Here is a 27903-nt window from a genome sequence, read left to right on the forward strand (position 1 = left end):
ACAAATAAGAGGAAAAAAAGAAAAGAAGAAAGGAAAGAAAGATATTAGAGAGAAAAAAGAAGGAAGAAGGAAAGAAAGATATTAGAAGAAAGACAAGCTATTTAGACATTATCCAAATAACTTGAATATTTAAATTTCAATATGTATACTTTATTAACATATCTTTAGGGGCTTCCCTCTGAGGAGGCAATGGCAAGACACTCCAATACTCTTGCCTGGAAAATCCCGTGGATGGAGGAGCCTGGTAGGCTGTAGTCCGTGGGGTCGCTAAGGGTGGGACACAACTGAGCGACTTGACTTTCACACATTGGAGAAGGAAATGGCAACCCACTCCAGTGTTCTTGCCTGGAGAATCCCAGGGACGGGGGAGCCTGGTGGGCTTCCGTCTATGGGATTACACAGAGTTGGACATGACTGAAGTGACTTAGCAGCAGCAGGGGCTTCCCTTGTTGTTGGTATAAAATCTGCCTGCAATATAGGAGACCTGAGTTCAGTTCCTGGGTCAGGAAGATCCCCTGGAGAAGGAAATGTCAACTCACTCCAGTATTCTTGCCTGGAGAATCCCATAGACAAAGAAGCCTGGCAGGCTATAGTCCATGGGGTCACAAGAGTCAGACATGACTTAGCGACTAAACCTCCTCCAATATATTTCTGAAACATAATAACCTTTTCCTTCCCATATCATTACTTTATTTTGATAAATAATTTTAATTAAATACATTTGTACTACTAGCTAAAAATCATTAAAGTAATCCAAGTATGAGAGGGGAAAAATAATATAAAGCAAATTTAATGCTCCATTGATACTTTTGCTAGAAGGAAAGATTGGCAAAAATGAATGGAATTCTTAGCTTCCTGTTTTTACTTAAAAATTCCCAACAGTACTCGCTCAAACAAAGAACTTAAGTTTTCCACTGGAAGGACAAAAAGAAAAGTTAGTTCTAGCATGTTCTGCCACATGCTTCACTTCAGAGACTTCAGAGTAAAATAGTATCGATTTGGATTCTAATCGGCATTTCAAAAGTGCAGTATTTATTAGGTGCATGACTGTCAAGTACCACTATATCACAGTGTTATAATTAGAGGCCTTACTACATTGTATTAAGTGCTTTATTTCAAACACTATAGTTGATGGAAAGTCTTACCCATCATAACATGTCATGTTTTTGTACATGAAATCCATCAGGAATTTTCCAGGAGTTCCCACATTCCTCTCTGCACACAATTTCCTTTGATTTTCAGAACTGATGCCTAATTCTGAATGTACGCAAATTCCCAGTAAAACAGAAACAAAGGAAACATCTCTTATGACAAAATCATTTACTGGAAGTCTGTACTACAGAGTTCCCTTTAAGATGGTATACTGACTAAGCTTGATTTACTTCTCTCTCAAAACCCATTAAAATCACAGACTGTAAATTTAAAACCAAATGAATGCCTAGCAGTCCTCAAAAACAATAAAAGGTACCATCGCCAAATCAGAAGAGTTGAGAAATTCATGGAAGATGAAATGCAGGTGGCATCTAGTGGGTGGGGAAATTCAAACAGAACCACAACTCAAACCATGTGGAGGGCAAGATCGTGGTTGAGCATGAGCTGCTGCTTCCAGCAGGGCAGAGAAGATATTCCAAGTCACAGAGTAAGCAGGTCAGAACTCCTGAGGGTTACCAGTCAAAGGACCAAAGGACAGTTAAGGGAAGAGCTAGGCCATGCTGCCTTCCTGAGTCTGGGGGTGGGGGGTCTCTGGTTCATCCAGCCCAGGACACAGCTTCTGCAAATGTTCTTTGTACAAGGTAATTGTTTAATCACTCAGTCGTGTCGATTCTTTCACGACCCCATGGCCTATAGCCCTCCAGGTTCCTCTGTCCGTGGGATTTCCCAGGCAAGAATACTGGAGTGCGTTGCCATTTTCTTCTCCAGGGGATCTTCCTGACCTAGGGATCGAACCCATGTTTCCTGTGTCTGCTGCATTGCAAGCAGATTCTTTACCTACTGAGGCATCAGGGAAGTCCTTACACAAAGTAGGAAACCTCTGTCAAGAGGGTGCCTGGCATGAAAGCCATAGAGACATGCAGAGCAGAGATCTCGGCAACTTCTGATCAATGTGGGATCATGGCTGCTGGGAAGGAGAAATAAGAAGAAAAGGTGTTCTTGGAAAACAAAAATGAGATATTACAATGAGAACTGCAATAGGCTGATTAATAGAATGGAAGTGGCAAAGTTGAAGGTTATGTGGGTGACGGGGAAAAAAAAGTTGAGGAAACTGTTCATAAAATAAAGAAGAAAGATGAAAAACGTGAGAGGAAAAGGAGAGGACTAGGAACACCAGGCCAAGATCATTTCACGGGTGAATTCCTTCAAACCTTCAAGGTACCAGAAAGAGCTAATCCATGCTTCATTTTAACTTTTCTGATGTAGAAAAAGATGAAATACTTTCCAGCTCATTCCATAAGATCAGTGTGACTCTAACCTCAGAACTGTTCAAGGAGAGCATTAGAAAAAGAGAAAAATCACAGACAAACCTCACTTGAGAATTTTGATATAAAATTACTAAATAAAATGCTAATAAACTAAATCCAGAAATCTCTTTAAAAGAACAATATATCTTGATGGAACAGAACTTTTCCTAAGAATTCAAGGCCAGTTGAACACTAAGAAATTTAAATAGATTAAAAGAGGACAACTAGATGATGCTCTTAAAAAAATGTGGAAAAGCATTTGATAAAGGAGCAACCTGTTTAGTCATATGTGTGTTTTGGGCAGGGGATTCCTTATCAAATAATCTAGGAATGGAAAGAGAATCCCTTAACATGGAAAAATGATCATATCAGAAGCTTGCTGTGAAAATTATACTTAAAGGTAAAATATAAGGAAAATTCCCTTTAGTGTCTGTCGTCACTGCTATTACTCAACACTGTTTTAGAAAACTTGGTCAGTGTGCTGCAACGCCTGGAGGATGGAAGAAAGGGAAAGAGGGGAGGAAATAAATACCTGAAACGGTTACTCTCTGAAGGTTATATATGTTTGTGTGTCTTGACAATTCAACTGGATATAAGAAAAATATACAAAATCCAACAGATTTCTAGGATATCTAGTGATGACTATTATAAAATGTAATAGACAAGTCATTCACAATAGAAACAATAAGAGCAACAAAAGATCCTATAATTAACTTAATGAGAAATAGGCAGACCCTATGTAAAGGAAAACTACAAAAACGTGTTGAGCATCATGAAAGACGCTCATAATAAATAGAGAAATAAACCATATGACTGAGTGGGAAGACCTGACATAATAAAGATATTAAATTCTGTGCTATCCTAATTTCCAATGGGATTTTTTTAAATAGAACTTGTCAAACTTCTTCCAAAGTCCAACTAGAAAAGTACATTCAATAGGCTAGATGAGAATACTTTGAAAAGAGTGAACATAAAGTAGACACAGCCTGCCAGACATCAACATGGACAACAAAGCCACAGTCATGAGAGCAGTGTGCTACTGACAGAGGAGCAGCTTTTAGGTTTGACGGTATGCAGTACAGTCTAGAAACAGACACACATAAGGGAAGCACTGCAAATCAGTAAGGAGCAGTGGATGCACTCAGGATGTCATGCCAGGACAACTGGCTATCAATGTGGGAAAAAAATCAGATCTTTAGCTCATACCATTTATATAAACTCTTTAGGTAGATTATGAACATAAATGTGAAAGTGTTAGTCGCTCAGTCCTGACTCTTTGCAACTCCATGGTCTGTAGCCCACCAGGCTCCTCTGTCCAAGAAATTATCCAGGCAAGAATATTGGAGTGGGTTGCCATTCCCCGCTCCAGGGGATCTTCGAACCCTGGTCTCCTGCATTGCAGGCAGATTCTTTACCAACTGAGTCCCCAGGGAAGCCTGATTATGAGCATATAAATGTACAAATAAAATAATACAAGCAGTAGAAGTAACTGTGGAGGCAAACTTTTATAAAATTAGGAGAGTCTTCCTAAAACGACACAGATAGAACCCCTGCAGATTTAACAGGGGTCCCTCGCCACCTCCCGGCCTAGCACCCGGGCAGATGGTCTACTTGCCATCAATGTGCCAACCTCTGCTGGGCTCCCTCATACTCCTGGGAGATGTTCCCCCTGTTGTTCAGAGCCTAGGTTCTGTTTCTAACAGAGATAATACGATCTGTATTTAACTATGACTTTCAGTAAACTGTGGGCTCCTTCTCTCCCTAAAAATGTCACAGGATCTCAGATGATCAAGGGTAATAAGGTAATTCCCTGGTGAAGGAAATGGCAACCCACTCCAATATTCTTGCCTGGGAAATCCCATGGACAGAGGAGCCTGGCAGGCTACCACCCATGGAGCTGCAAAGAGGCAGACACGACTGAGAGACTAAACAAAAGCAAAAAGGTACTTATGGATTATCTTGTCACAAGCCCTCATTTTACGGCTAAAGGAACCAAGGCCCTTGGAGCATATTATCAATTACTAGCAGTTCTGGGTGAATATGGAGAGCCTGATGTCTAAGGTGATGCCATAACTTCCTGTGGCTAAATCTACAAGTGAGTGATTTCAGGTCGGGTAAGAAGGGAGGCTGGAGAGAAATCTGGGACATAGTAAAGTCATTTTCCAAACCACAGATGAAACAGCAGATATTTAACTATAGTAAAATATACATTGAACTGGTCATGCTTCCACTGGGCGTCGACCCAGAGCTTTATACTATCATTTTAATTAAAGCACCAGAGAGAGTGAGGTCAAACACAGATCATTTACCTTTCCGCTTCTTCTCTGAGTTTCCTATTAGCATTTCACCGAGTGTGTGTAGGGGGGTGGGGATTAGGAATGGTATTTGGGGGTTGGTAATATGTCATGAAATCATAAAGTTGAGCTTTTTTTATATTTTCCTAATGAGAGAAAAGTTACTCTAACTATAAACTACAAGTTTTACTGCTTCAATCATAGTAACCATGAAATAGAACTCAAACACTTTTCAAGATAGTTGAGAATGACTATTCCAGATGATTTACATTTATACTTTTTAAAGCACGCTTTAAGAAAAAAATATAAATTAAAAAAAAAAAAAAAACTCCTGGAAGAAAAAAGTACTCAGGTTAGATAAACCGGAGGTCCCACGGGTCATGAGTAAATCTGAATTGGTGCCATAATTTCTGAAAAGGTCTAAAGTAAAGGAACCCAGGAGACACAGTAAAAACCACAACAAAACCAATTGCACTACTGACAAAGTTGTGAAAAAACTCCTTGATCCAGCTGGAGAGATTTAGCAGTCCCAGAGAGGAGAAGAGGAAGAAAAAATACAGCGAGACGAAATGCAACCAAGATGATTAAGGAAGATGCAAAACAATGATAACATTCGGCCTCGGCTGCAAACCAGGGAAGGCTGTGGTTCTCAATCAGCCATTTAGCTCTGTGCTGGGCGAAGACATCACAGCAAAGGCACTTGGCACCAAGCAACTTCTGGTTGGGAGTTTACGTTTAGAAATGTAAGACCCAATAACATCTAAGGAATTCTTGTTCTTGCCAGACAGCCACCCTCTTGCCCCAAAGCCATGTGACAAATGATCCCGAATACCACTCTGCCTTTTACGCATCTGCTGTCTAAATCAGTGCAGAAACTGGAAGCAGCGACTCTGAATTTTGGCCTCAGCAAAAGGGTACATTTTAGTGTCATAATGACAGTCTTGGCAGAACAGGGTCTTCTTACTTGCAGTGTCTCTGCCGTGCTGAGAGCTCTGTCCACCGTAACCTGCATCTGGCTCAAGCAAGGGACCATCAGTTCTCAATTTCAAATGCAGGGGCGATGGTGTGGAAGCTTGAGAGCAACTGTTTCTTGGAAATTCCACTTTATGAATGGTTGTCTCCAACTTTCAGCACTTTAAAAAGGTTTCCTTTTCATCTGCATGGTTTTTCCATTTTAATTTTATCTCACCAAATGAGTCCTCTCAACATCACTGTTTTAAAATATGTTATTCTCTTCATTTAAATGAAGCTCAATCAAAGGCAGACCTACTTTATATAATGCTGCCCAAAAAGGAACACAGTCTTTCTGTCAAAGAAAAGACTGTTTATCGTGGTCCCTCTATCCAAGCACTGAGTCAGTGGGCAAGAGGCTGCTCTAACCCCATTACAGCCCAGGGGTTGTGGAAGACGCCACACAAACGCACAGTGCCATCCAGCCACACAGCAAGGTGCTGCCCAAACCTGGGGCCTGGGCAATTCAGCTTTTCCCACACTCACATAGAGGAGGGTCTGATCTGAGGGAAAGCTGCAGGTGAACCTGGCCCCGAAGCACCTTAGTGTTATCTTTGCACTTCAGCGTCCTACTGGCCTGAGGGAAAAAAGACTCAACATTGTGAGAAGCCAATGAGTGATGTCGCTGCTAAGCTGAGTCCAATCTAACTTCCCCAAACCACTCTCCAATTGGACTGTTGGTATCACTCCCATGTTTTTCAGACCACTCTCAGATAATGAGGCGAGGTCTTCAGGGTAGACCCATGGCAGAGGGAGGGATACCACTGGTCATTTTCAAAAGCCTCTTTGTTTTCCGAACTGTGTTTAATTCTCTACTACAACTGCTACACACAGACACACACACATACACACCAAGAGACTTCTGCCCCACAGCAGGGACCACTAGAGATCTTCTACAAACCATTTATCTTCTCAGAGCAACATAGCATAAACCCTAGGTACCAGATGTCTGTTACAGTCTACCATCTACCAACATGTGTGAAGACCTTTCAAGTGCAGCCATTAAAACAGACAAGTTTCTGCTTGAAGCCCGTGTGCCTAGAGCCTGTGCTTCAGAAGAAAACCCACTGCAATGAAAAGCCTGTGCACTGCAACGAAGAACAGCCCCCTCTTGCCACAATTCGAGAAAGCCCTCACAGTAACAAAGACCCAATATAGCCAAAAGTAAATAAATAAATTTAAAAAAAAGAATCAGGGAAAGGAAGGTAGCAATAAGAGACCTAAGCTACCAAAAAAGATGAGTTTTTTAAAAATGCACAACCGTCTATCCTAAATTCTGAAAAGTTCAACACGAACAACACGATTTTAAAAATAAAATTCAATTAATTGAAATTGCCAAAAGCCATAGACTTAGGGCACCAATGATCAGGATCATGTTTCCAAGCAACACAACCACCTGCATACAAAACCTCAACCATTTCAGTGCTCAACGTAGAACCCAAAGCAATGTCCTAATCTGCAAATTAAGGGATTAAACTGGAAGACCCTTTAAAGTTCACTGCTGAATTTATAAAAATCCTTGACCATTTTCCTCTTTAGTAAGACAAAAATAAGACAAATTGGGTAACGAAAAAAGGAAAGGTTCATTACACAGCTGCCATCCTTCATTTAAACTGAAAACCATGAACAATTCAAATGTGAAAAAAATTGAACAAAGTGAACAAAATTATTATTACTTTTCTTCTTCAAAAACCACAATTATAGATGCTATAATGTCTAATAGAAAACAAGAACAAAATTTAAAAGTACCCCAATTCTGGGCTAGAAGAAAACACGTATTTATTCTGAGTAAAAATTCTGTTACATCAACAAGACAAATTTTGACATAGAAAAATACCTGTTTAATTTTAGAAACAAAGTCGGGAGGCAGAAGGGAAAAACTAACTGTGACTCACCAAAAAAGAAAGAAAGAAAAAAAAAAAGAAACCACTTCCATGTTCATTAAACAGAATGTCTTGTTATTTTCACAGACAGTAAAAACTTTTTGACATCCTTCTCAGTCCCAGGCTGGAGAGGTGTCAACGGATCTTATTTGGTCTTGTCAGTGTGTAAAGAGTTTACAAACCTGACTAAATTTAGAATTAGCAGGAGTTAGGCACTTATATTCCTTATACACAGAAGAAGGGGGAAAAAGGTCCTTTTATGCCAGCTTTGAGTTTGGCTTGACTTTTTATGACTTATTTAGAAGCCCTAGGGAATGAAAAGAGTCTCTTAATGGAAACACTGACACAATCTTAAATGCAGTGACATGAACCAGCACTTCTATGAAACTACACCAGGTGTGACTGACCCCTGCAGCAAGTCTGAAACGCACAGTGTCAGAAAATCAATTACCCTAGATGGAATGCCAGGAGACAGTCCTGCCAAAGTACATGGGATACCCCCACAGAATCAAAAGGTAACGTTGATAAACTTGTTTTTAACAGGAAAATAGGTAAAAATGTGTGCGATCTATATTCTTGCATGTGGAGGATGGAGAAAAGGTAAAATTTCTGCATAGACTTTCTCCAATTCCACCGTAGGATTAAAAACAGTCATTCTTAAAAAGCCAAAGAAGTCATGTCAACCCTGACAGTGAATGGGACAGAAGAGTTTAAATCACTGGATCTAAACCTGCACTGTGTTTCTTAAATCTCACCCACAACGTGATGACCTAGATAAGTAGACAATAGATATCATTACTTAATGAAGTCAAATCCATAAAAGTTCCTTTTCTATTTGCCTGTCTGCTACACTTTTTTATTCTTCAGCGGATTTTTTTAAACTGCTAAACTTTTCCATTTATCATCCTTATATTTTCCTGAAAGTCACTCTTTTAACTTGAAAATTGGTTTTGTTTCATTTTATACTTTCTAAGTTTTTATTTCAACTCTCTTAAACATCTCGTAGTTCTAAGTTTCATTCTGTTTAGTTTTTTCTATCAGTTTTAACTTTCTCTGCATTTGCCTTTTTTTTTTTTTAAACCCATTTAAACGTATTTGGGACCATTTTCTTTCCCTGGTCCTGTTCACAGACACAGATCGACATGTACATATGTACATTACAATGTCTTTGGTGATTTAAGAGGCAGACAGACGAAATCATGAAAACACTAACTCATTCACTTAAGAAAAGAGTTCTGGAGCAAATACGTGAGACACACTGTATTAAGTGCTAGGGGAACAATAAAAAGGAATAAAATACTATTTCAGGGCGTTCGAGGGCTTTTAATACACACAAATCGGTGAGTATCAGCACATAAGGAGAGAGCCCATACAGCTGCACTCCAGGAAGCCGTCTCTCTACAGTCATACAAATTTGAAAACAATGCTGCCATCATTCTAAGGCTCCACTTGCAGAAAACAATATAAAAGGACAAAAAAAATAGTCAGGATCCAACACAGCCCTAAAAAAGGTGTACATTTTCTAAATGAAGCTGCCATGTATTTTTGTTTGTAAACCAGGTTGTTGAACGGGGTTGCTAAGTCTTAACATCTGCATATAGACTTTTTCAGGCTCTCACATGATACTGTGAAATGAAAATATCTCCTGTCATATCAATAAATGAGAAATGTCACAGACATCATTAATTTCTGGCCTTCAAATGTGAATGAGAGCTCCCAAAACTGCGATTCAGCAGATGCTGCCACCCACCACGGTGATTGCTGAGGGGCTGGGGAAATGCAAGAAGCAAGGTGAACAAGGAAACAGGATTGATCCAGATACATGAGGTGCATATATGAAAGGAATGAATTCAGTGAGCCCAGAGGCTTGCATCTTCGCATACATAGAAGGCTATCCGTAACTTGATACCTGATTTTTGATGTTCAGATGGCCTGTTCCCTTTGTTGCAAACTTGTATTCTGACGTCCCCTCCTGCCTCCTTGGTGCAGTTTTCTCAGAGCTACTGAAATGGGCTCCAGTCCTAAACATTCCCATCAAATAAAACAACTCTCTACATTCAGGTTGTGACTATGTATTTTTTTAGTCGACAATACCAAATAACAAACAAAGAAAAGTGAATGAAAAACTAACCCCTGAAGGAGCTTATGCCTAACTGCTTATGCCAAAGCTTGTTCTCTTTTCTTATTTTTGTCTGCCATGAATCTCTCAGCCTTTTAATATTACGTGGAACATTTAAGCAGCTTCATTTAAATTTTTCAAGAAGAAAATTTACTTTCAAAAGTCAAGTTAATGTGCTACTTCAGAAATAATCCAAGTGAATGTGTTTTGCCATTATCATCACTGATAAATATTTAAATATCTACAGTGTTCATAATATCATGCTTGCTGCTGCTGCTAAGTCACTTCAGTCGTGTCCGACTCTGTGTGACCCCATAGACGGAAGCCCACCAGGTTCCCCTGTCCCTGGGATTCTCCAGGCAAGAACACTGGAGTGGGTTGCCATTTCCTTCTCCAATGTGTGAAAGTGGAAAGTGAAAAGTGAAAGTGAAGTCGCTCAGTCGTGTCTGACCCTTAGCGACCCCACAGACTGCAGCCTACCAGGCTCCTCCATCCAAGGGATTTTCTAGGCAAGAGTACTGGAGTGGCTAAATTTTTATAATTCTATCCCAAGCCTCCCCAAAGGTCAGAATTTCTATAAGTCTCATTTCAAAGGTTACTGCTCTGGAATAAGTAATTAGGAAAGACCCCTTTTTAAAAAGGTTATCAGAAAGACAGTGTTCTTTATTCAAAGGTGTCAGGAGCAAGTTTAGTCTGGAAGCATATAAAAAGCAACAGGAGGAGGAGTTTAGGGAAGACGTGGGGATGCTGAGACACAACCCACAGGCTGTGTTTCATCCTGTATGTCCAGAGGAACAGAAAATTCTATCTTTTTAAAAATCAGTCCTGAAATTTCTATCTGGAAATTTCACTTCGGTGGAAAACCTCATTTCCAGATGGTATCTGATAGGTGAGGTATTATTGTAGTAAAAGACACAAGACAGAAAAAAAAAAAAATTGGATAACCTTTAAGTATCCTTTAAATGTCACTAACTGGGCTGGTGACAGAGGGTTTTATTATTCTCTGCTGGAGCACATCAACAGTCATTTGCATGCCAGGAAAAGAATGTCTGGAATCATCCAACAGGGCTGAGCTTAATCTTTCACTAAAAACAAGGAAGTGACAAGCATAAAAAGGGAAATAAAAGAAGATGAAAGTATCCAAAGTCGACTTACTGGTCAACAAAATTCCAGAGAGAAACTAGCATGGACACAGAAACCCACACCATCCGTAAGAGTAACGCCTTCTCTCAGCTACCATGAGGCTTTCTTTAAGCTACCCCCCCAAACACCTGAAATTGATGAAACAAATCAAGAGTCGTCATTCAGTGTTCAAAAAGATGTGGCAAGGCAGTTCTTTAAATCTTTCCCTCTGCTTCATTTAAGCTATGATTTTTTTCGACAAGCAGCCCAGCATAAAACCCAGGGCTCTCGTGAGCCTGGAGTGTTTTTGATATGTGATGTGAATGCCTGAAGGACACCTCGTACCGTGTCCCAGAAGTGCACTGTGAAGTCAGTGGTTGAGAACAGAGACTGCCATTTCTCCAAAGAAACTATGCTATATAGATTACAGTTAAATCCCAGGTTAATCCAATGGTTTATTCAACTCATGAGCATCCCTATGTTTTACTACAGAAAATACCAGCTTAATTTCTAAAGTACACGAGTGTGCAGAAGAGAGCGAAAAAAGAACATCTCCACCACCACACCCACTCCCCACCTCCTGGGGCCATCGTTAGCCAAGAACAAAATTTGGAAATGGCATTTAGCCTTGTGTCCTCCCAGATTTACTTTCTGCTGCTTCGTTTGTCTTTCCCCAGTAACCAAAATCCCTAGTTCCCTCATTTTGCAGGCCATTCAAATGGACATTTCCCAAAGAGTCTGGTTTACGGAATAAATGATTTCTTTCTTCTTTCCATCAAAATCTCCATTGCTTCAGGGATATTCACCTTCATCAAATTGAGGGAAAGCTAATCTGGTTAATTCACACTAATATAGAAAAGAGTTCTATCCACCAGTATGTTTTTGCTATCCAGATGTGTATAATTAAGAGGGATTTCAGGCAGTTTAATAAGACGAAGTGAAAACATTCAGGCTTTAGGAAGCAGAGTAAATTTATGAATTATATACTGGGGAGGCAGTGGGGCTCAGAGGGTAACTATTAGCATGTACTAGCCATTTATAAGCTGATCACTTGTGAGCTGCGAAAAGAAACAGCAGGATAGGAACTTGTCTGCATGCCAGCAACATAGCAGGGAGGTTCACACATTTTATTTCAAGACTTGCCTGTCCTTCCCCTTATCAAATAGACTTCTTAGAAGTGACTCCTCTCTTCTTCACTGAAGAAGGAGATTTAACAGGCTTGGTTTGGAGGGTAAATTAAACTCGAATCCAAGTTAGGAAAGGCTCTATGGAGGACACCCTCTGGAAGAAGCTACAGATGTTCACAGATAGTCCCATTTGGAGAAGCTCAACTACTGAGTCAAGAGGAATGGAGGTGGGCATGAAGCTACAGCCCTTATCCTGATGTCTCGGAGAGCAGACCCATCCAAGGACTAGAGACCTGGAGGGCAGTTTACAATGGGAAGTTACTCCATCCAATATCTGAAAATTACCATTGGAATGGCAACCCACTCCAGTATCCTTGCCTGGAGAATTCCATGGACAGAGAAGCCTGGTTACAGTCCATGGGGCTACAAAGAATTGGACACGACTGAACGACTAACACTTAACATGATGAAGAGGACTGTAATTTTAATTTAGATGAATTCATTGAACAGATGAGACCGAGTGACTTATTTTCTTACATATTACTTAATTCTATTTAGAAGGAATAACCTTAATAATTCTGATCAATTCTTATGATTGCTGCTGTCAGAATACTTGTGTGTGTGTGTGAGAGAGAGAGAGCACTCAGTCATGTCTGACTCTTTGCGACCCCATGAACTGTATAGCCCACCAGGTTCCTCTGTCCACAGAATTTTCCAGGCAAGAATACTGGAGTGGGTTGCCACTTCTTTCTCCAGGGGTCGTTTCCAACCCAGGGATCGAACCCGCATGTCTTTTGTCTTCTGCACTGGCAGGCAGGTTCTTTACCAGCAGAGCCACCAGGGAAGCCATCAGAATACTTATTAATAGCCTGCTATGCCCTTTAAATTTAAAAATATCTTTTCTTCCTACATGATGTGGGAGATTGCAGATTACAGAAAAATATTTAATATCTACATAAAATTAAAAAAAAAAGTTTGTATCTATTTGGATGGTGTCTAGTAATATCTTCAATTAGGATTACTGCTTTATGATCTCCCAGACTTCTCCCTCCTAGAATTTAACAAGGGAAATAAAATTCAGTGATTACCCTTCCAAAAACCAACTCTTTCTTTCACTTGGCTTTTTACCTCCGTATATTTAATGAAATGCATCATGAGATTGCAGCTGTCTTACAAAAATGGGTGGAAGAAATGGATACAATTTCTAAGCACAGATAAACCAATAAATTGTATTTAAAGGTGATCTCTTCTGAATAGGTCATCTACTCCTATAGAACTAGGGTGGGAGAAAGGGTGTTTAATAGCAGTCTTAGAAGTTTGCTGTTTAGGTGAGGAAAAAAGATATAATCAGAAAGAACTGAAGAAATTCAGAAAAGCCTGTGTGCCAGGGAAAACCAAAGCAGTTTCTCAGAAAGTGTTTATTGAAATTCCCTGTTCTACTACTCATGCATGACTGCTAACCCAGCTACAACTGCAGCAACATTGTCAGTTTTCACAGAACACAGTCATTTGGTGTTTTGGTCTGAAATTTAGTAGACCAGTCTTAGACCAACCACTCTTGCTTCATTTTCCGTCCACAAACTACAATTTTATTCTGTTCTTTTAAAGCTTATACACATGCACGAGAAACCAGAGCTTACGTGTCTAGGCTGTGATCTCATTGCTTGCATAACTAAAAGATAGGTTTTTATTTAAAAATAGAATTTGGCAAATGAATAGTCCATAACCCGAACCAAGTGCATCTGGAATGCTTTAATAAAAATAAATGGCCAGGCTATTTCACTTTGAAAAGCATTGACTGTACAGGATGTTAGTCCCTCTCTGATTTTATATTTTGTCACCTTTGAAGAGAGCTTGCATTTTCAGAAGACCCACACACGCTGGGGAAACTTCACAGGCACATGACCTTGTTTTTACTGGGCAACATAAATTTATGAGAAATAGAAAAAAAAATTTTTAAAGAACAGATCTCAATTACCCCACCTCATTCAACTGTAATTTTTATTGTTTTTATCTTTCTTGTCTTGTCCATACACACTTGTCATATTCAGGGCATCCTCAATTAAAAATTTTCCACTTAAAATTAGATGATTATCAATATTTCCCATGTTGTTTCATAGTCAGGATCAGTACCACGATAAAAATTTTGACTTTATGCTGTCTTAATCTGGTTTGAGGTCAGGAAAACACTCACATTTTAAAAAATTGAGATACTTCCCAAGTTTTTATATGTTCCAGAAACATATATAAAGCATAGGAATTATTTCTTTAAAGTTTGAAAAAGAAATCCAATGGCTTTATCAAGCATTTGGGAACTGAGTTTACTAAAAACCTTAATTTTTCCTGTATTAGCAGTCATTTATAACTTTTCTTATTATCAATTAACAATTCATGTGGATAATAGCAATTCACTTTATCCATACATTTGCATACGGTGTATTGTCAAATGATGGTGTATAGTACTTTATAATAATTTTTTAAATATTATTTTAATCAAAAATATGTTGATTACTATATCCTCTTTCTCACTTCCAACTTTAATTTGAATTAATTTTTGCTTATTTTACTACTGACGTCAAGGAGCCAACTCCTGATTTATTTGTCTGTTTTTCAGTCTTTACTTTACCATTTTTTGTTTTCTGTTTATTCCTTTTTCAATTATCTGTACTTAAATGACTTGATTTTTTTTTTCCTTTATCTGAAAATAAACATTCTGAATTACAAGTTCTGGTCTGGCCACATCAGTTAGGTATTAACAGATAGTTTGAACATTTTTGGTTTTGGCTAAATTATCTTTTATTGTATGTTTTACTTCTTTCTAGACACAATTATTACTTATAAGCCTATGTATTTCTGAGTGTCTGGAGATGTTTTCATTGTTGGAGTTGGAGATACAAACAGAAAATGAGATTAAGTCACTAACAATGTATTGTGACATCTTCTGAATCCTCATAGATAGTGTATCTTGTACATATTTGTAGACACTTGAAAATCAGATTTATGATGAAATAACCTTAAGGATATATTCAGCTGACCAACTTTAAATGTCTTTAAAGTTAAATGTCTCTGTTGTTTAAATATCAAGCTTCTTGATAGTATAAGGACTCAGGGTAGCAGCACATGCATAGTATTCAACATCGAACCTAGTATATCACAAATATTCAATTAGTGACTGGTGACAACATGTGTAATAATAACAAAACAGCAGTCTAGCAGTAACTACATTCCTCGGAACTCTGGTGCAGGCTGAGCTGCACTGTTGATCTATAGAAGAGTCACTAGCTGTCTGTTCTTCGTCTGGGCTTTATTATCTGCGACATAATATGGCTGGATTCCACGCTTCCTGAAGTTAATTCACGGGGTAACATTTCTAAATCTCACTGCCTGGCATTTTCAGGACATGGACTCTACCTGTACCAGATGTAGGACACACACAATCCTTTGTCCTGAAGCAAACTTGCTCAAACACTCTTTACATGCAAAGCTCTGGGGAAACTGAAGTCAAGATAGAAAATTTTGACCAAGCTTAACACTCCACCTGAAAGCTGAGGATAGATAGAAATTGATTCATTTTTTTTCTGAACTAAAAGTAAAGATTTCAAAGCTATTTATCAGCCCTACATGTGCTTTTCATAAATAAAAGTAAGATTTCCAAAGCAATTTAAGCCACTTTTCCTTCACAAACATCTCGCCACCCATGCTAGTTTATATTCATTTTCCATCAATATAAGCAATCAAAGAATTTAAGAGAAAAGATGGAATACAAAATATTTGCATGGCTAGTTATGATCTGGGACATTCTTCCATTATAATTTATTCTTAAAGCCAACATTTATCTCCTCTAAGTATGTTTATTGCTAAGATTGAAGATCTTCACTGAGGATGAAAACTTTCCAGTAGACCATCATCTGCTAACAAGCATATCTGCTAATGAAGAACAAAATGAACGCTTTCAAATTGAATTATGGGCCATATATGCAAATCTGATGCACAGGCTATAAAAATTATGTCTTGACACCTGTAGAAAGAAAGCCCTCTGTGGCAGACTTCATTCTGTTTAAACAAGGTTATCACGAAAAGCACAGACTTACCTGTGCGATAGACAAAGTTGCCTTCCGTTTCTGATGACGAGGGAGATACCAATTCCTCCTCAAACTCATTGGAACTAAAAGATCCCGAATGGTTTCTTTGCCTTGTCTTTCCCATCATGGCCGCATTTGTGACCATGACGTGTCTCAAAGAGTCGTTAAGGTAACGATTCAACAAGCTGCTCTTGTATTTGGGGGGCGATACGTAGTCCTCACTGGCTCGTGACTCTGGCCGTACTCCAGCCTTTATGACTGAGCTCTCACTTTTAATCACAGGATGGTGAACTGGATTATTATAGCCCCCATCATTCATGTGGTTTCGTGGAGGGTTTTCTCCATCTAAGAAGGAAAATACCACTAGGTAGTTCTTAACATGTACTTTTCCCCAGACACCCAATTGTTATATTTAATGATTTAAAATATACATACAGGAAGAATATTTAAAGTGTGTAAAGTTATCTTTGATATTTAAGATTAATTTTTAGGCAAAGAAAAGCAGGAATCTAAGTAATTTCTCCCTTTGGTATTTTAATGTTAATAAACTTCACAGAAAATGTTATTCTGACACATGATAAATCTAAGAACAAGAGGAAACAGCCATAATCTAGTTGGTCATTTATAGTATTATAAAAGTCAAGTTACCTTGTGCAATAAGAAAGAACCATTATGACAGCATTATGTTTTGTGGGATCGACCTTAGAAATAGGAATTGAGGTGAATGTCTCCTTACAGAGGCAGAGTAAAGAAAGCAAGATAAAATATTAACAAACCTTCAGAACAGGAGTCATCACTGCTCACACTGAGCCGCTCAGCATTCCCTTGAACATACTTGTTGTATAACTTTATTCTTAAGGCCCAGCTTAAATCTGGCTGTCGAACAGTATTCTTAAGCCGACGTCTTGCATTAGCAAACCAATTTGACACCTAAAAAGGTTTTATTTCTCAGTTAACACAACATAAAAAATTATCCATCATACAGTTACTTTCCCAGAAAGGACTTAAGCCTCTCGCATAATCTCTGATCATTACATATTCTCAGACATAACAGTGCTGGAATTCATATCTGTTCATTCATTCATTCAGCAAATGTGCTGAGCCCTTACTGTACAGACTGAGCACTAGCTATATCCTGGGAATAAAAAAATATTAAAGGACTTTGCCCTAAAATTTTGAGGCTAGTAAGAGAGGTAGGAGAATACACAAATAACTCTAAAATCTATTCACCATTGCCAAGACATGGAAGCAACTTAAATGTCCATCAACAGAGAAATGGATAAGGAAGATATGGTACATACACACAATGGAATATTACTCAGCAATAAAAAAGAAAAATGCCATTTGCAACCACATGGATGGACCCAGAGATAATCAAACTAAGTGAAGTAAGTCAGAAAAAGACAAATACCATATAATATCACTTACATGTGGAACCCAAAAAATGACACAAGTGAACCAAACAATGAAATAAAAACAGAATCAAAGAATACATATATACATGTCTATAATGGAATACATATATGTCTATAACATATAAACAGAATACATACATATATATGTCTATAACGGAATCACTTTGGTGTACAGCAGTAATTAATACATTGTAAATCAACTATAATTCAAAAAAATAATTCTAATATAGGAAAGAAAGTGATAAATGGCTTAAGATGCATTAAAATAAAATGTTACAGCTGTGAAACAGAAGGAGGGGTTACTTTCATGTGACTCAAGAGTTCGTGAAGCTAGACTTTGAAGGAATATGTCAGGGATAATGGAGGGGAAGTGTGTTTCCAGTACAGACTTGGAACAATAGAAATCATATTACAGAGACATTATGGGAGGTAAATAAGAGGGAAGAATTAGAGATGCCCTTGAGTTATCAAACTTATGTAAGAAGAGAAGACAGTGCCATTCTGAGGAAGAAAGAATTGTTTGAGGGTGAAATGATGGGTTTGGTCTGGGAACGTTTAGTTTGAGGTACCAGAAGAGCATACAGGTGAAATGTGCAGTGAGAAAATAAAAAGGCAATCTGAGATTCAGGGGCAAGGAAGATCAGATTTGGGTCAAATGCACAGAAGTGAGAGCTGAGGTTGTGACAGTAGGTAGAATGAAAAGAGAGTCAAGGAACAAACCCTGGAAACCTCTAGCAATTAAGGAGGTAGCAGCTGGCAAAGCAGAGATAGAGCAATCAGACAAGTAGAGAGAGAAAAAGCCAAATAACACCCAACTTCAAGCTAAAAATTAAGTGCTTCTAAATAGGTGATGGCAAATAAATGAATACTGCAAAACAAAGTTAGTCCCATTGTTTTTGTTTAAGGTGCTGCTGGATTTCTAGAGGGCCTCCCTGGTGGCTCAGATGGTAAAGAATCTGCCTGCAATGCAGGAGACCTGGGTTTGATCCCTGGGTCGGGAAGATCCCCTGAGAAGGGAATGGTTACCCATTCTGTTATTCCTGCCTGGAAAATCCCATGGATAGAGAAGCCTGGCAGACAACAGTCCATGGGGTCGCAAAGAGCTGGACACAATTTCACAAAGCGCTGGACACAATTTCTAGAGGCTAAAATGATACTTGACATTTCTTTTTAAATATCATGTTCTCATCCAAATATATAGATAATAAAAACCTGAAAGGCCAATATTTGCCTTTACATGGATGAAATGTGGGAAGAAGATTATGTCTTTCTGTCAATTTTTTCTATAACATGATCCCACAGTATATTAATGGTTTGTGTGGTGGTACTTGCTCTGGAATTTCTTTCTTTTTTTTTTTACATTTAGTCTATAAATACACTTTTTTTTTTTTTGCACATTACTCAAGCCTTAATTATTGAATGAACCTGTGGTGAATCCTACTTAAAAAAAAAATCTGAAACTCATTTCCCCCCACCCCGTGGGTAAAACAAGGTAGTCTATCCCAGTTTATATACACACAAACCATATCATACATAACATATATTCAATTCATATATAATATACATTTGTTCAATGTTAACCTACCTTTGTGTATTAAGCAATGATGATTGTCCTCAAATTTATGAGCAGTGGTACAATATCTCACCATGGCATTTCAGAAGCCTTAGATACCACCAACCACTCTTCCTGCCAAACTGTGCTATTATTACTATGGTTTTAGCCCGACTTCAAATTCTCCATCTCCTTCAACCTCTACAAACAGAAAACTTCTGGGGCTATTCATTCAACAAATATACACTGAGAAGGTCTTGTATGCCACGGTGTTAAGTGCTGGGAATGAATAAACTTTGTCCCCTACACACACAGAAGGACTAGCAGTGAAGAGATTGATTATGACACACTGGTGAACCTGCACTGTGGAGGCATGAAATGCCTGGTCAATTTTTTCTCAAACCTCTCTCTATTCTCCAAGTCATGGCCAAAATGTTCATCCATGTCCTCGTCAGCACTACCTGGGACATTTAGAACATTATTTTTTGGACTTCCTCATCTTTCTTTCTGCCCACGTGAATGGATCTTAACAACCGCCATCAAATTCAAGTGATGAGGCACTGTTATGATTTAATTACTTAACATCTTCAAATCCTCAATCATGTCCTGTTATCCTCCAACCGTGGTGTAAGAGAAAGAGACCCAGTTTCCTCTTTTGACTTTGCCAAAAACAGGCTGTGTGAGTTTAGATAAATCATTCAACTTTTCAGAATTTCATGGTTCCCGACATCCTTGCCAGCTCTGAAAATTAAAATCTGCGAATTATTGTCCACACTCTCCTACACAAGTATTAATTCATCTCCTTTATGGTTGGTACCAACCTATTTTCTGCTCTTGACCACCACTTCTTCAGCAGTCACAGAGAGGTGCTCTGCTCCTCTCACACACAGGACAGCCTGCAACTTCCCCTAGGCCATGTCACTTACACTTAAAAGAATCCAACTCCAGAAATTTTTTGTTACTTTCTCTACTAAACACCATATAATTCAGAGGCTAGTCTTAAATCTTAACTGACCTTAACTCTTAATACAACCAACACATTGTACCACATGGTGTAAAATCCAATTCTTATGAACTCTTCATATTTTTATTAAAATGCAATGGACTTCGTATTTAAAAAAATCAATACACTTACAATTCTAACATACAAAACTAGGAACCTTTAAATGTCATGGTGGGATTGACTAGCTTTTCATATATAGGAATCACATTTTTTTTATGTTTTACATATTCATAGTTCTTACCAGAGTATATTAATCATACACCAGAAGATTTTCCATAAAGGTTTGCTGGTGTCTAATAGGTTCTTTCTAAACTGATTTCAGAAGTCTGACTGGCACCCAATCTACTAACACATTTACTCTGCCAATGTTTTATTATCAGAAATTTACAGTACAGCCTTAATGGCTGTATATTGTTGGGGGTGTTTAATATCTTCCTGTGTTAAGTCATGCAAACAGCAGATGACAGGTGGGGAACAAATCTGCATAAGTATCATTTCACAAGTTTTTTCCCAGTTAATTGATGCAAAGGCCCTTCTGTTTCACTGAAGGTAAAAACACCAGTTCAAATTTGCCACCTTTAACTTTCTATGGATTCCTTCAGGTTATCATTCAAATTCTCTTGAAATTCTATTTTACATGCAACAAGCCTCCTTACCAAGGATAGGGGCTGCAACAGCATTTTAATCAGAGCTTTAAAAAACGCTGTATTTTACAGGTAAAGCTTAGAGAACCAAATATCTAGAAGCTGGAAGAAAAACTAAGTCATTTTCATCCTACTCTAACTGAAGTGTTTACATTCATATTGGCAGAGCAATCATTATGGTAAACCCAAGGGGACATTTTGGTATCCGTCTACCTTTGAACGCACAGAATTAACTTACACTCAGTCACTCTACTGAAATATCGAACACCTCATTTCTACATCATGGAGTTTAACACTTAAAATAACACAGAAGAGGACTTCCCTGGTGGTCCAGTGGTTAAGAAATCTACCTGCCAATACAGGGGACGTGGGTTCGATCCCTGGTCCAGGAAGATCCCACTTGCCTCAAGGCAACTAAGACCATGCATGGCAACTACTGAAGCCAGAGTACCATACAGCCTGTGCTCTCAAACAAGAGAAACCATTGTAAACAGAAACCTGTGCACCACAAATAGAGAATAGCTCCTGCTCACCGCAACTAGGGAGAGCCCATGCATAGCAACAGAGACCCACAATGCCCCCCAAAAAAAGAAGAATGCAGGACCAATCTGAGATTTTGCTGAAAATTTAACAGTAGCCATAAGCCTTGCTGTTGATAACTGCACACATATCTCAGCAGACACATTCAATACTAAGCAAAAGCTATGTCAACACAGAGGCAAAATCTTGCAATATAGCAGATTTCACCAAATGATACATGGCTATATGACAGGAATTTGGAATGTCTACTATAAGTGTATGGCTTCCCTGAATAAGATAAGGAATCTCCCTGCAATGCAGGAGACCCTGGTTCGATTCCTGGGTCAGGAAGATCCGCTGGAGAAGGAACAGGCTACCCATTCCAGTATTGTTGGGCTTCCCTTGTGGCTCAGCTGGTAGAGAATCCACCCGCAATGCAGGAGTCCTAGATTCTCTCTTGCTGGGTTGGGAAGATCCCCTGGAGAAAGGAAAGGCTACCCACTCCAGTATTCTGGCCTGAAGAATTCCATGGACTGTACAGGCCATGGGGTCGCAAACAGTCGGACATGACTGAGCGATTTTCACTTCACTTCACTTCAGTTAAGTGAAGGGAGCATTAACATCCAATCACTAAATACAGTCTCAAACTCTACTTGCATTGCACTCTGTATTGTTATCTGAAAAAAACCCATCATTTCACTCTTATAATCCAGAAAAAAATATTTTTTAAATATACATGCATAAGCAATGGGAAATATTGAAACCAGGTACAGCCCCCATTTGCCCTTCTTTGAAAAACTTCTTCAGTCAGTTATTGCCTGGGTAAGCTCCACATCCTACAAGAACACAAAACCCCAATCACATACTTGTTATTCCACAATAAAGTTGTTTATATTTTGAGAGTAGAGGGTGTGTTTGAACAAAGGTCAGTCATAGGAAATAAGCACAATGGAATTGTTTTGGTTGGGTAAAGTCAAAACACGCACACAAATCATCTTCCTGTTAATTTTTTATAAAAATCCTTATATCTTATTAGAAAGATGGCAGATTAATAATGCAAACAGTTATAACTAATTAAGACAAGTTGCCAAGTCTAGTGGGTAGAAAAAGATGAAGTTTGCGTAAATACCTCTCTCTGCTTCATCTTCCAGGGATGAACAAAATGTAGTTTTGTTTAATGTCCTTTTAGAGCTTCTATTTATCGGAAAAAGTAACTTATGTGATCCTAAAACATTCTCTCCATTAAAGTTTCAGCTTTTTGTTTCTAGGCTTAATGGAGATGACCGACCAGATTTTATACCCTTCAGAGTAGCAAAATAAGGCAAAAGCACTTCTTATGAAAAGTTTGAGAGTTTGACCACACAACCAAAAGGGAAATATTAAGTGTAAAAGAAATTTTCAAAAATATGACACTCTTGTAGTTATTGAATAAATAACTATGCTGACAACTTAATATAAATTATAAGAAGCAGAGACAAGAAGTATTATAATAAACAAAAAATACAGTCTGGAGCCAGAAATAAAGGAAATATTCCATATTTGTCTATAGACATAAAATATGACATATTTCTAGATAAACCAAAAATAATAAGGTCAGTTACATGCTTGTTCTGTAGAACCAACATGTGTCATTAAAGATAATTCATTCATTTTCTTCTGCTCTCCATGTATTTCCTACAATGAGATAAATTTTCAAACCAGAATATCTTCCTCTGATTTCAAGACATTCTCCAGTTTTCAGAAATATGTCTGGGCAAGTCACATGGTGATTCCAGCGGTATTCCCCAATTAAAACCTATTCAAACACGTATGAAGAGTTTACTACATGGAAAGTACCGGACTGGATTGAAATGGGAAGATGAAGATGGATAAGACATGATCACTCTTGTCAAGAAAGTGAATAGGAGAAATTGATTCAATGGGAGAACCTGACTCCTGAAACAGAAGTCTAATTTCCAGGGCTCAAAAGTTTTATTCAGATCACAGCTTGACATTTTTCCCCCAGAAGTAAAAAGTATTGACATAATTTATTTGGTTTCCACAGAGTCAAAATTTGATTTGGATGTTTAATACATGTCTGACTTATACAAACTCCTTATATTCATAAATATATATTTTTTCTTTGATAGACATTCCATTGTGCCTAATTGAAAATAACTAGATCCAAACTGAACGCTATATAAGGGGCCCTTGGTCATTCTATACATTTTGAATTTTTCCATTTATCACTTTAATGTTCTAGAAACCAACTTCATTTACTATAAAATTTGGAAATCATTAAATGGGTATCAATTATAATTATAAACAAGTACCTCTGTCCCATTTAAAAATTACGTATTTGTATGCATTTTATTTTCTGAAGACTATAGTGTAACAGAAAAAAATAATGGCAAAATTTTTCATACATGAATAAAAACTTCATGTGTATTAGAAAAACGCAATAGTTTTACCAAGATCTTAACACAAAAAGAATTGTTAACTGCATTTGAATGACCATTTCAGGTAGAAAACAATTTGATTTTGTATTAAAAATAACTATTTCTATTGCAGCTAAAAAAACTATGGCACATAAAAATTTAAATGTCTGCTAATGACAAATACATTTCATGTTTTAAAATGTCCTAAATATGTCATAAACATTTTTTGCTTTCTATCTGAAAGAATGGCAAGTATTAAATATGGAACTATATAATCAATAATCTAATGCTTCACTGTTGACATCAGAGTGAAATATTCATACAGCTCTATAAAGTAGTGTATTTTCAAAATAAAGAGCATACCAGTTTAAACTGAAATCTGAACACAAGGATTTGTTTTCTTAAGTCAAGTTTTTCTGATTGGAATGATTTATTTAAGAACTAATTTTGAACATCACTAGTTTATGTTAAAATAAAAAATCATAGTTTTGAAAATCATAGTTTTATGTTAAACAGATATTAAGCCAAGAACACTAAATTAATTTTCCCCTCCAGTGCTACAGCAAATCACTATTAATACTATTGCCTGTTAATATAAAGCAAAACAGATGTTTTTCTCTACAATCATGCTCTGAAAATAAGCAGAAAATGCATATTACAGTTTTAATAAGGCTGAATACAAGTCAATTTTCATGCTTTGTCAAACTTTCTAGTAATTCCTAAAAGGACAATCTTACACTCTGGAAACAAATCTTTGTTATCTAATAGTAAAACATTCCCTTTTATTTGGGGGTTCTCACTATAACTTTCACGGAATGACCAAAATTTCACGATGCAGTGATGCAGTGCTACTATAATGCATGAGATTTCTTGGCTCATTTAGCACCTCCTCCTTTTTTTCTCAGTTAAATGCTTTGTTTGATGCATAAAAGTTTATCTTACTACATTTATGAAAGAAAACTTGTGTGATGGAAAGAGCATTTGATATAGAATCACATTATTTCCAGGCCTTCCCTACCCCTAGGAACACAACTTCTTCCTGCCTTGATTACATCATCTACAAAAGGCTGATAAGAGCTCTACCTATGACACCCAAGCTTGTGATACTGCTATGGAGGGGAAAAACTTGTCCAATGTAATTCACTAGATTGGCAACAAACTCACACCATTTCTCTACACTTGACCAAGTAACCCTACCATTTGAAATCTGCCTCTTCTTAGCCTGAGTAGAAAGATAAACAGCGGCAAAACTGTGTGGATTCTAGCTGATGCCCTGGGTGTCATGTACTAAAAAAGGAGAAAAAGAAAAGAAAATCCCAAATCCAATTCTTGCCTTTCCAATCCACCTCCTAGCTCTGTCAGGAATGGGTAATTTAAAAGTTATCCTGTACTTGACCTTTAACATGGGGCCCTGATGTGGGTGTCTTTCTGCCTGGTTTTCAAAGTGTGGTGTCCGGGTCAGCAGCTTCAGCATCACCCCAAGAACTTGTTAGAATGCAAATTATCGTCCTCGCCCAACGACTACTACAAACTCCGGGTGGGGCGTAGCAATGCGTGTTTTAACAAGTCCTCCTGGTGAGTTTGGTGCGTACACAAGTTTGAAAATCACCGCGGGGGTAGTCCCATCCGTAGCCATCTATACTTGTATAGAATCCGGACCCCTTCTCATAAGTCTGCACTTGACTTTTCACTGCCCTCCTCAACGAACACCACACAATCCTTCCTGGATCAAACTGAGATAAGATGGGAGGAAACCCGGAGACTCTTTCCGCATCAGAACTCTGCCCTGCGCCCGCCTCGCATCATCCACAGGCCGGAGGAGCATCCGGACCGGCCGATCTCGGCCAGTCCTTTCCCAGCAGCGGGGAAGAGAAAGGCGGCTGCGCCCCAGCCTCACCAAGAGAGGGGCAGGGGCTCGTGGCCCCGATTACCTGTACGAGCGTCATCTGCGAGCCGAGCGCCAGGAGAATCTTCTCGGTCTTGGTGGGATACGGGTTGTCGCGGTGCTTGTACAACCACTGCTTCAGGGGCCGCGCCATGTCCTGCAGGGCCTGCCGCTTGTGCCGCACCTTCCCGCCGCTCTGCCGGGCCCTGGGACAGCGGGAGAGGAGGGGCCGTGAGCCGCGCCCTCCTCTGCGACCCCGGGGGTCTGCACGCGTCTCAGCCTGCGTGGACCCCTGCCCCGCGCGCGCGGAGGTGGAGGAGGCATTGGCGGTGCCAGGGCGCGGATGGCCTGGGAGACACAGGACAAGGCCACCAGCTTTATACTGAAAGTGGGGGGAGAGCCTGAAGCCGGAGACTGGCGGGTTAGGTGGTCAGATCTGCGCAGCAGGGCTGTCCCCGCCAGGGGCCCTGGCCTCGCGGGCCGTGTACACTCTCCAAGAACTTTCAGGGACTCAAGCCCGCCACTGGGGCTTCCCGTCGTCTGTGGTCAAAGGTCGCCACTGGACGGTGGGAATAAAGCGAGGAGGTGATGGCCGCCCCCTGCCCTGGTTCCTCTGCAAAATCTCCCTGTATCCTTGGATCCTCTGGGTAAAGGGGAAACTGTTCAAGAAAGGGTTTGTGGAGGAAAGATGCTGAACCGGAAAAAACAAAACAAAACACTGTTGGGGACTTTTCACGACATAAGGAAGAGCTTAAAAGTATGGACAGGTCTGTCCCACCTGCTAAAGTAAAAAGACCTCAGGAAGACCTTTTTTCCAAGGAGGGAGAGCGGGCCGGGGCGCTGCGCTCCTCGGCGGCTCCGGGAGGGGTCGCCGCGCAGCCGCCCGCGCGTCCGGGCTGCTCAGCGAGCTGGCGCGCCTGCGCCGCAGCCTCCAGGGCTTTTGCCTCTTTAAACTCTTTGAAATCCAATTCCATCCGTGAGGACTGGTAGTAACATTTTGACGAAACCCGATCTCTACTTCACTAACAGGCAACGCAGCAGAACAAGCAGCTGATGCAATCTCTCAGATGGACCGGCCAGCACGGCCGCCCGCCGTTCCCCCCGCACCGCCCCACCCCGCGGGGCGCTCCCGGAGTAGCCCGGACGTGGCGGGGCCGCAGACGGCCTCTGCACCGGAGCAGCTGGCGGCCTGCGAGCTCTTGCGCGCGTCCCACCCCACCAGCAGCCCTCAGCCGGCTAAACCGAAACCCAGGCCTGCGGCACCCACCCTCCGGGCTCGCGGCGGGCCCCGCCGAGCCGCGCGCGCATCCTGGGCGTCCTGCGCAGAGCCGACCTTCCCAACACCTTGGCCGACGCAAGGCCCTGTCGTGACACAAGATGGGGAAGCCCACGGGGCTGGCCTGACCGGGGGAGCCACGACTGCCTGACCCTGCCCGGTGCTCATGCATCCCGAGCAGGCCTTTCTGCCTCATCCTCAGCCGCGCAACTGCATCGCGGTCCGGAGAGGGACAGTCACCCCCATCCCCACCCCCATCCCTGGGGTCCAGGCTTCGGAGCATTCAGGAGTGCTTTCAGGTGTCCTCCGTTTCCAGCGAGCCTCTTTTGAGCTGTTCTGACGAATTGATCCCTCACCCCCCATACTTAGAACAACTAGTATCTTAAAATGAGAATGCGCGAAACCGGGTGGCGAGACCTGTCCTCCCAGGAAATTCTGGGCCCCTGACCCGCAGGCCCGGGTTGCCACTAGCGCGCCCGCGTCTCTCTGTCCCCACCTCTCCCGGCAACCGGCGGGCTGGGGCCAAAGGAGAGTGAACTTACCCGGTCCTCCGGTGTCTCAGGCCCAGGTTGTCCTTGAGGGGTGGGCCGTCCATAATGCCCACCTCGGGGCGAGCGTGGGGACTGTCCAGGACGCCGCCGTAGGGCCGGCCGCCCCGATCCCGCTCCGGAGCCCCGCGGTCCTCAAAAAGCACCCCGCCGCTGAGCTTGTTGAAGACGATCGTGTTCATGGCGCGAGCAGGCAGGGGCGCGCGGCGCGGCCGCAGCGCCTTGGGACCGGGCCGCCAGGAGCTCCACAGGGCTCAGGTTCTAGGAGATAAAGATGAATCACATTACTCGCTGCGTGCTCATACACCGGAGCGTCCCGAGTCCGAGGCTGGCCTTGGCGCGGTGCTGCGGAGCCCAGGGGAGGAGCGACGCCACGGCACCTGAACCCGGTGAAGGTGACTCCCGCCTTCCCCTCCCTGGTTACACCGATCCCCGGTAACCCGGGTCACCGCCCCCGAACACCCCCGGGACTGGTACCCACCCTTCTCTCTGCCCCGGCTTCCCAGCCCGCAAGGAATGTCAGCTAGAAACAGTTTACCCGCCTGAC

The 27903-nt window shown here is 40.5% G+C and overlaps 1 protein-coding gene across 1 annotated transcript in view; it reads right to left on the minus strand.

Moving 5' to 3' along the window:
- Positions 1-27651, minus strand: part of MKX (mohawk homeobox) — a 68570-nt gene extending 40919 nt beyond the window's left edge. The window contains exons 1-4 of the mRNA XM_055430227.2: positions 27351-27651; positions 25579-25738; positions 16874-17027; positions 16107-16442 (exon numbers count right to left, since the gene is read on the minus strand). Of these exons, the coding sequence (XP_055286202.1) occupies positions 16107-16442; positions 16874-17027; positions 25579-25738; positions 27351-27538 (838 nt within the window). The 5' untranslated portion in view covers positions 27539-27651. The remainder of the gene's footprint in view (positions 1-16106; positions 16443-16873; positions 17028-25578; positions 25739-27350) is intronic.
- Between the last annotated feature and the right edge of the window lie 252 nt (positions 27652-27903).

The sequence above is a fragment of the Moschus berezovskii genome, chromosome 15 (genome assembly GCF_049115385.1).
Source record: "Moschus berezovskii isolate FMDL1 chromosome 15, NW_MosBer_1.0, whole genome shotgun sequence".
NCBI classification, from domain to species: Eukaryota; Metazoa; Chordata; class Mammalia; order Artiodactyla; family Moschidae; genus Moschus; species Moschus berezovskii.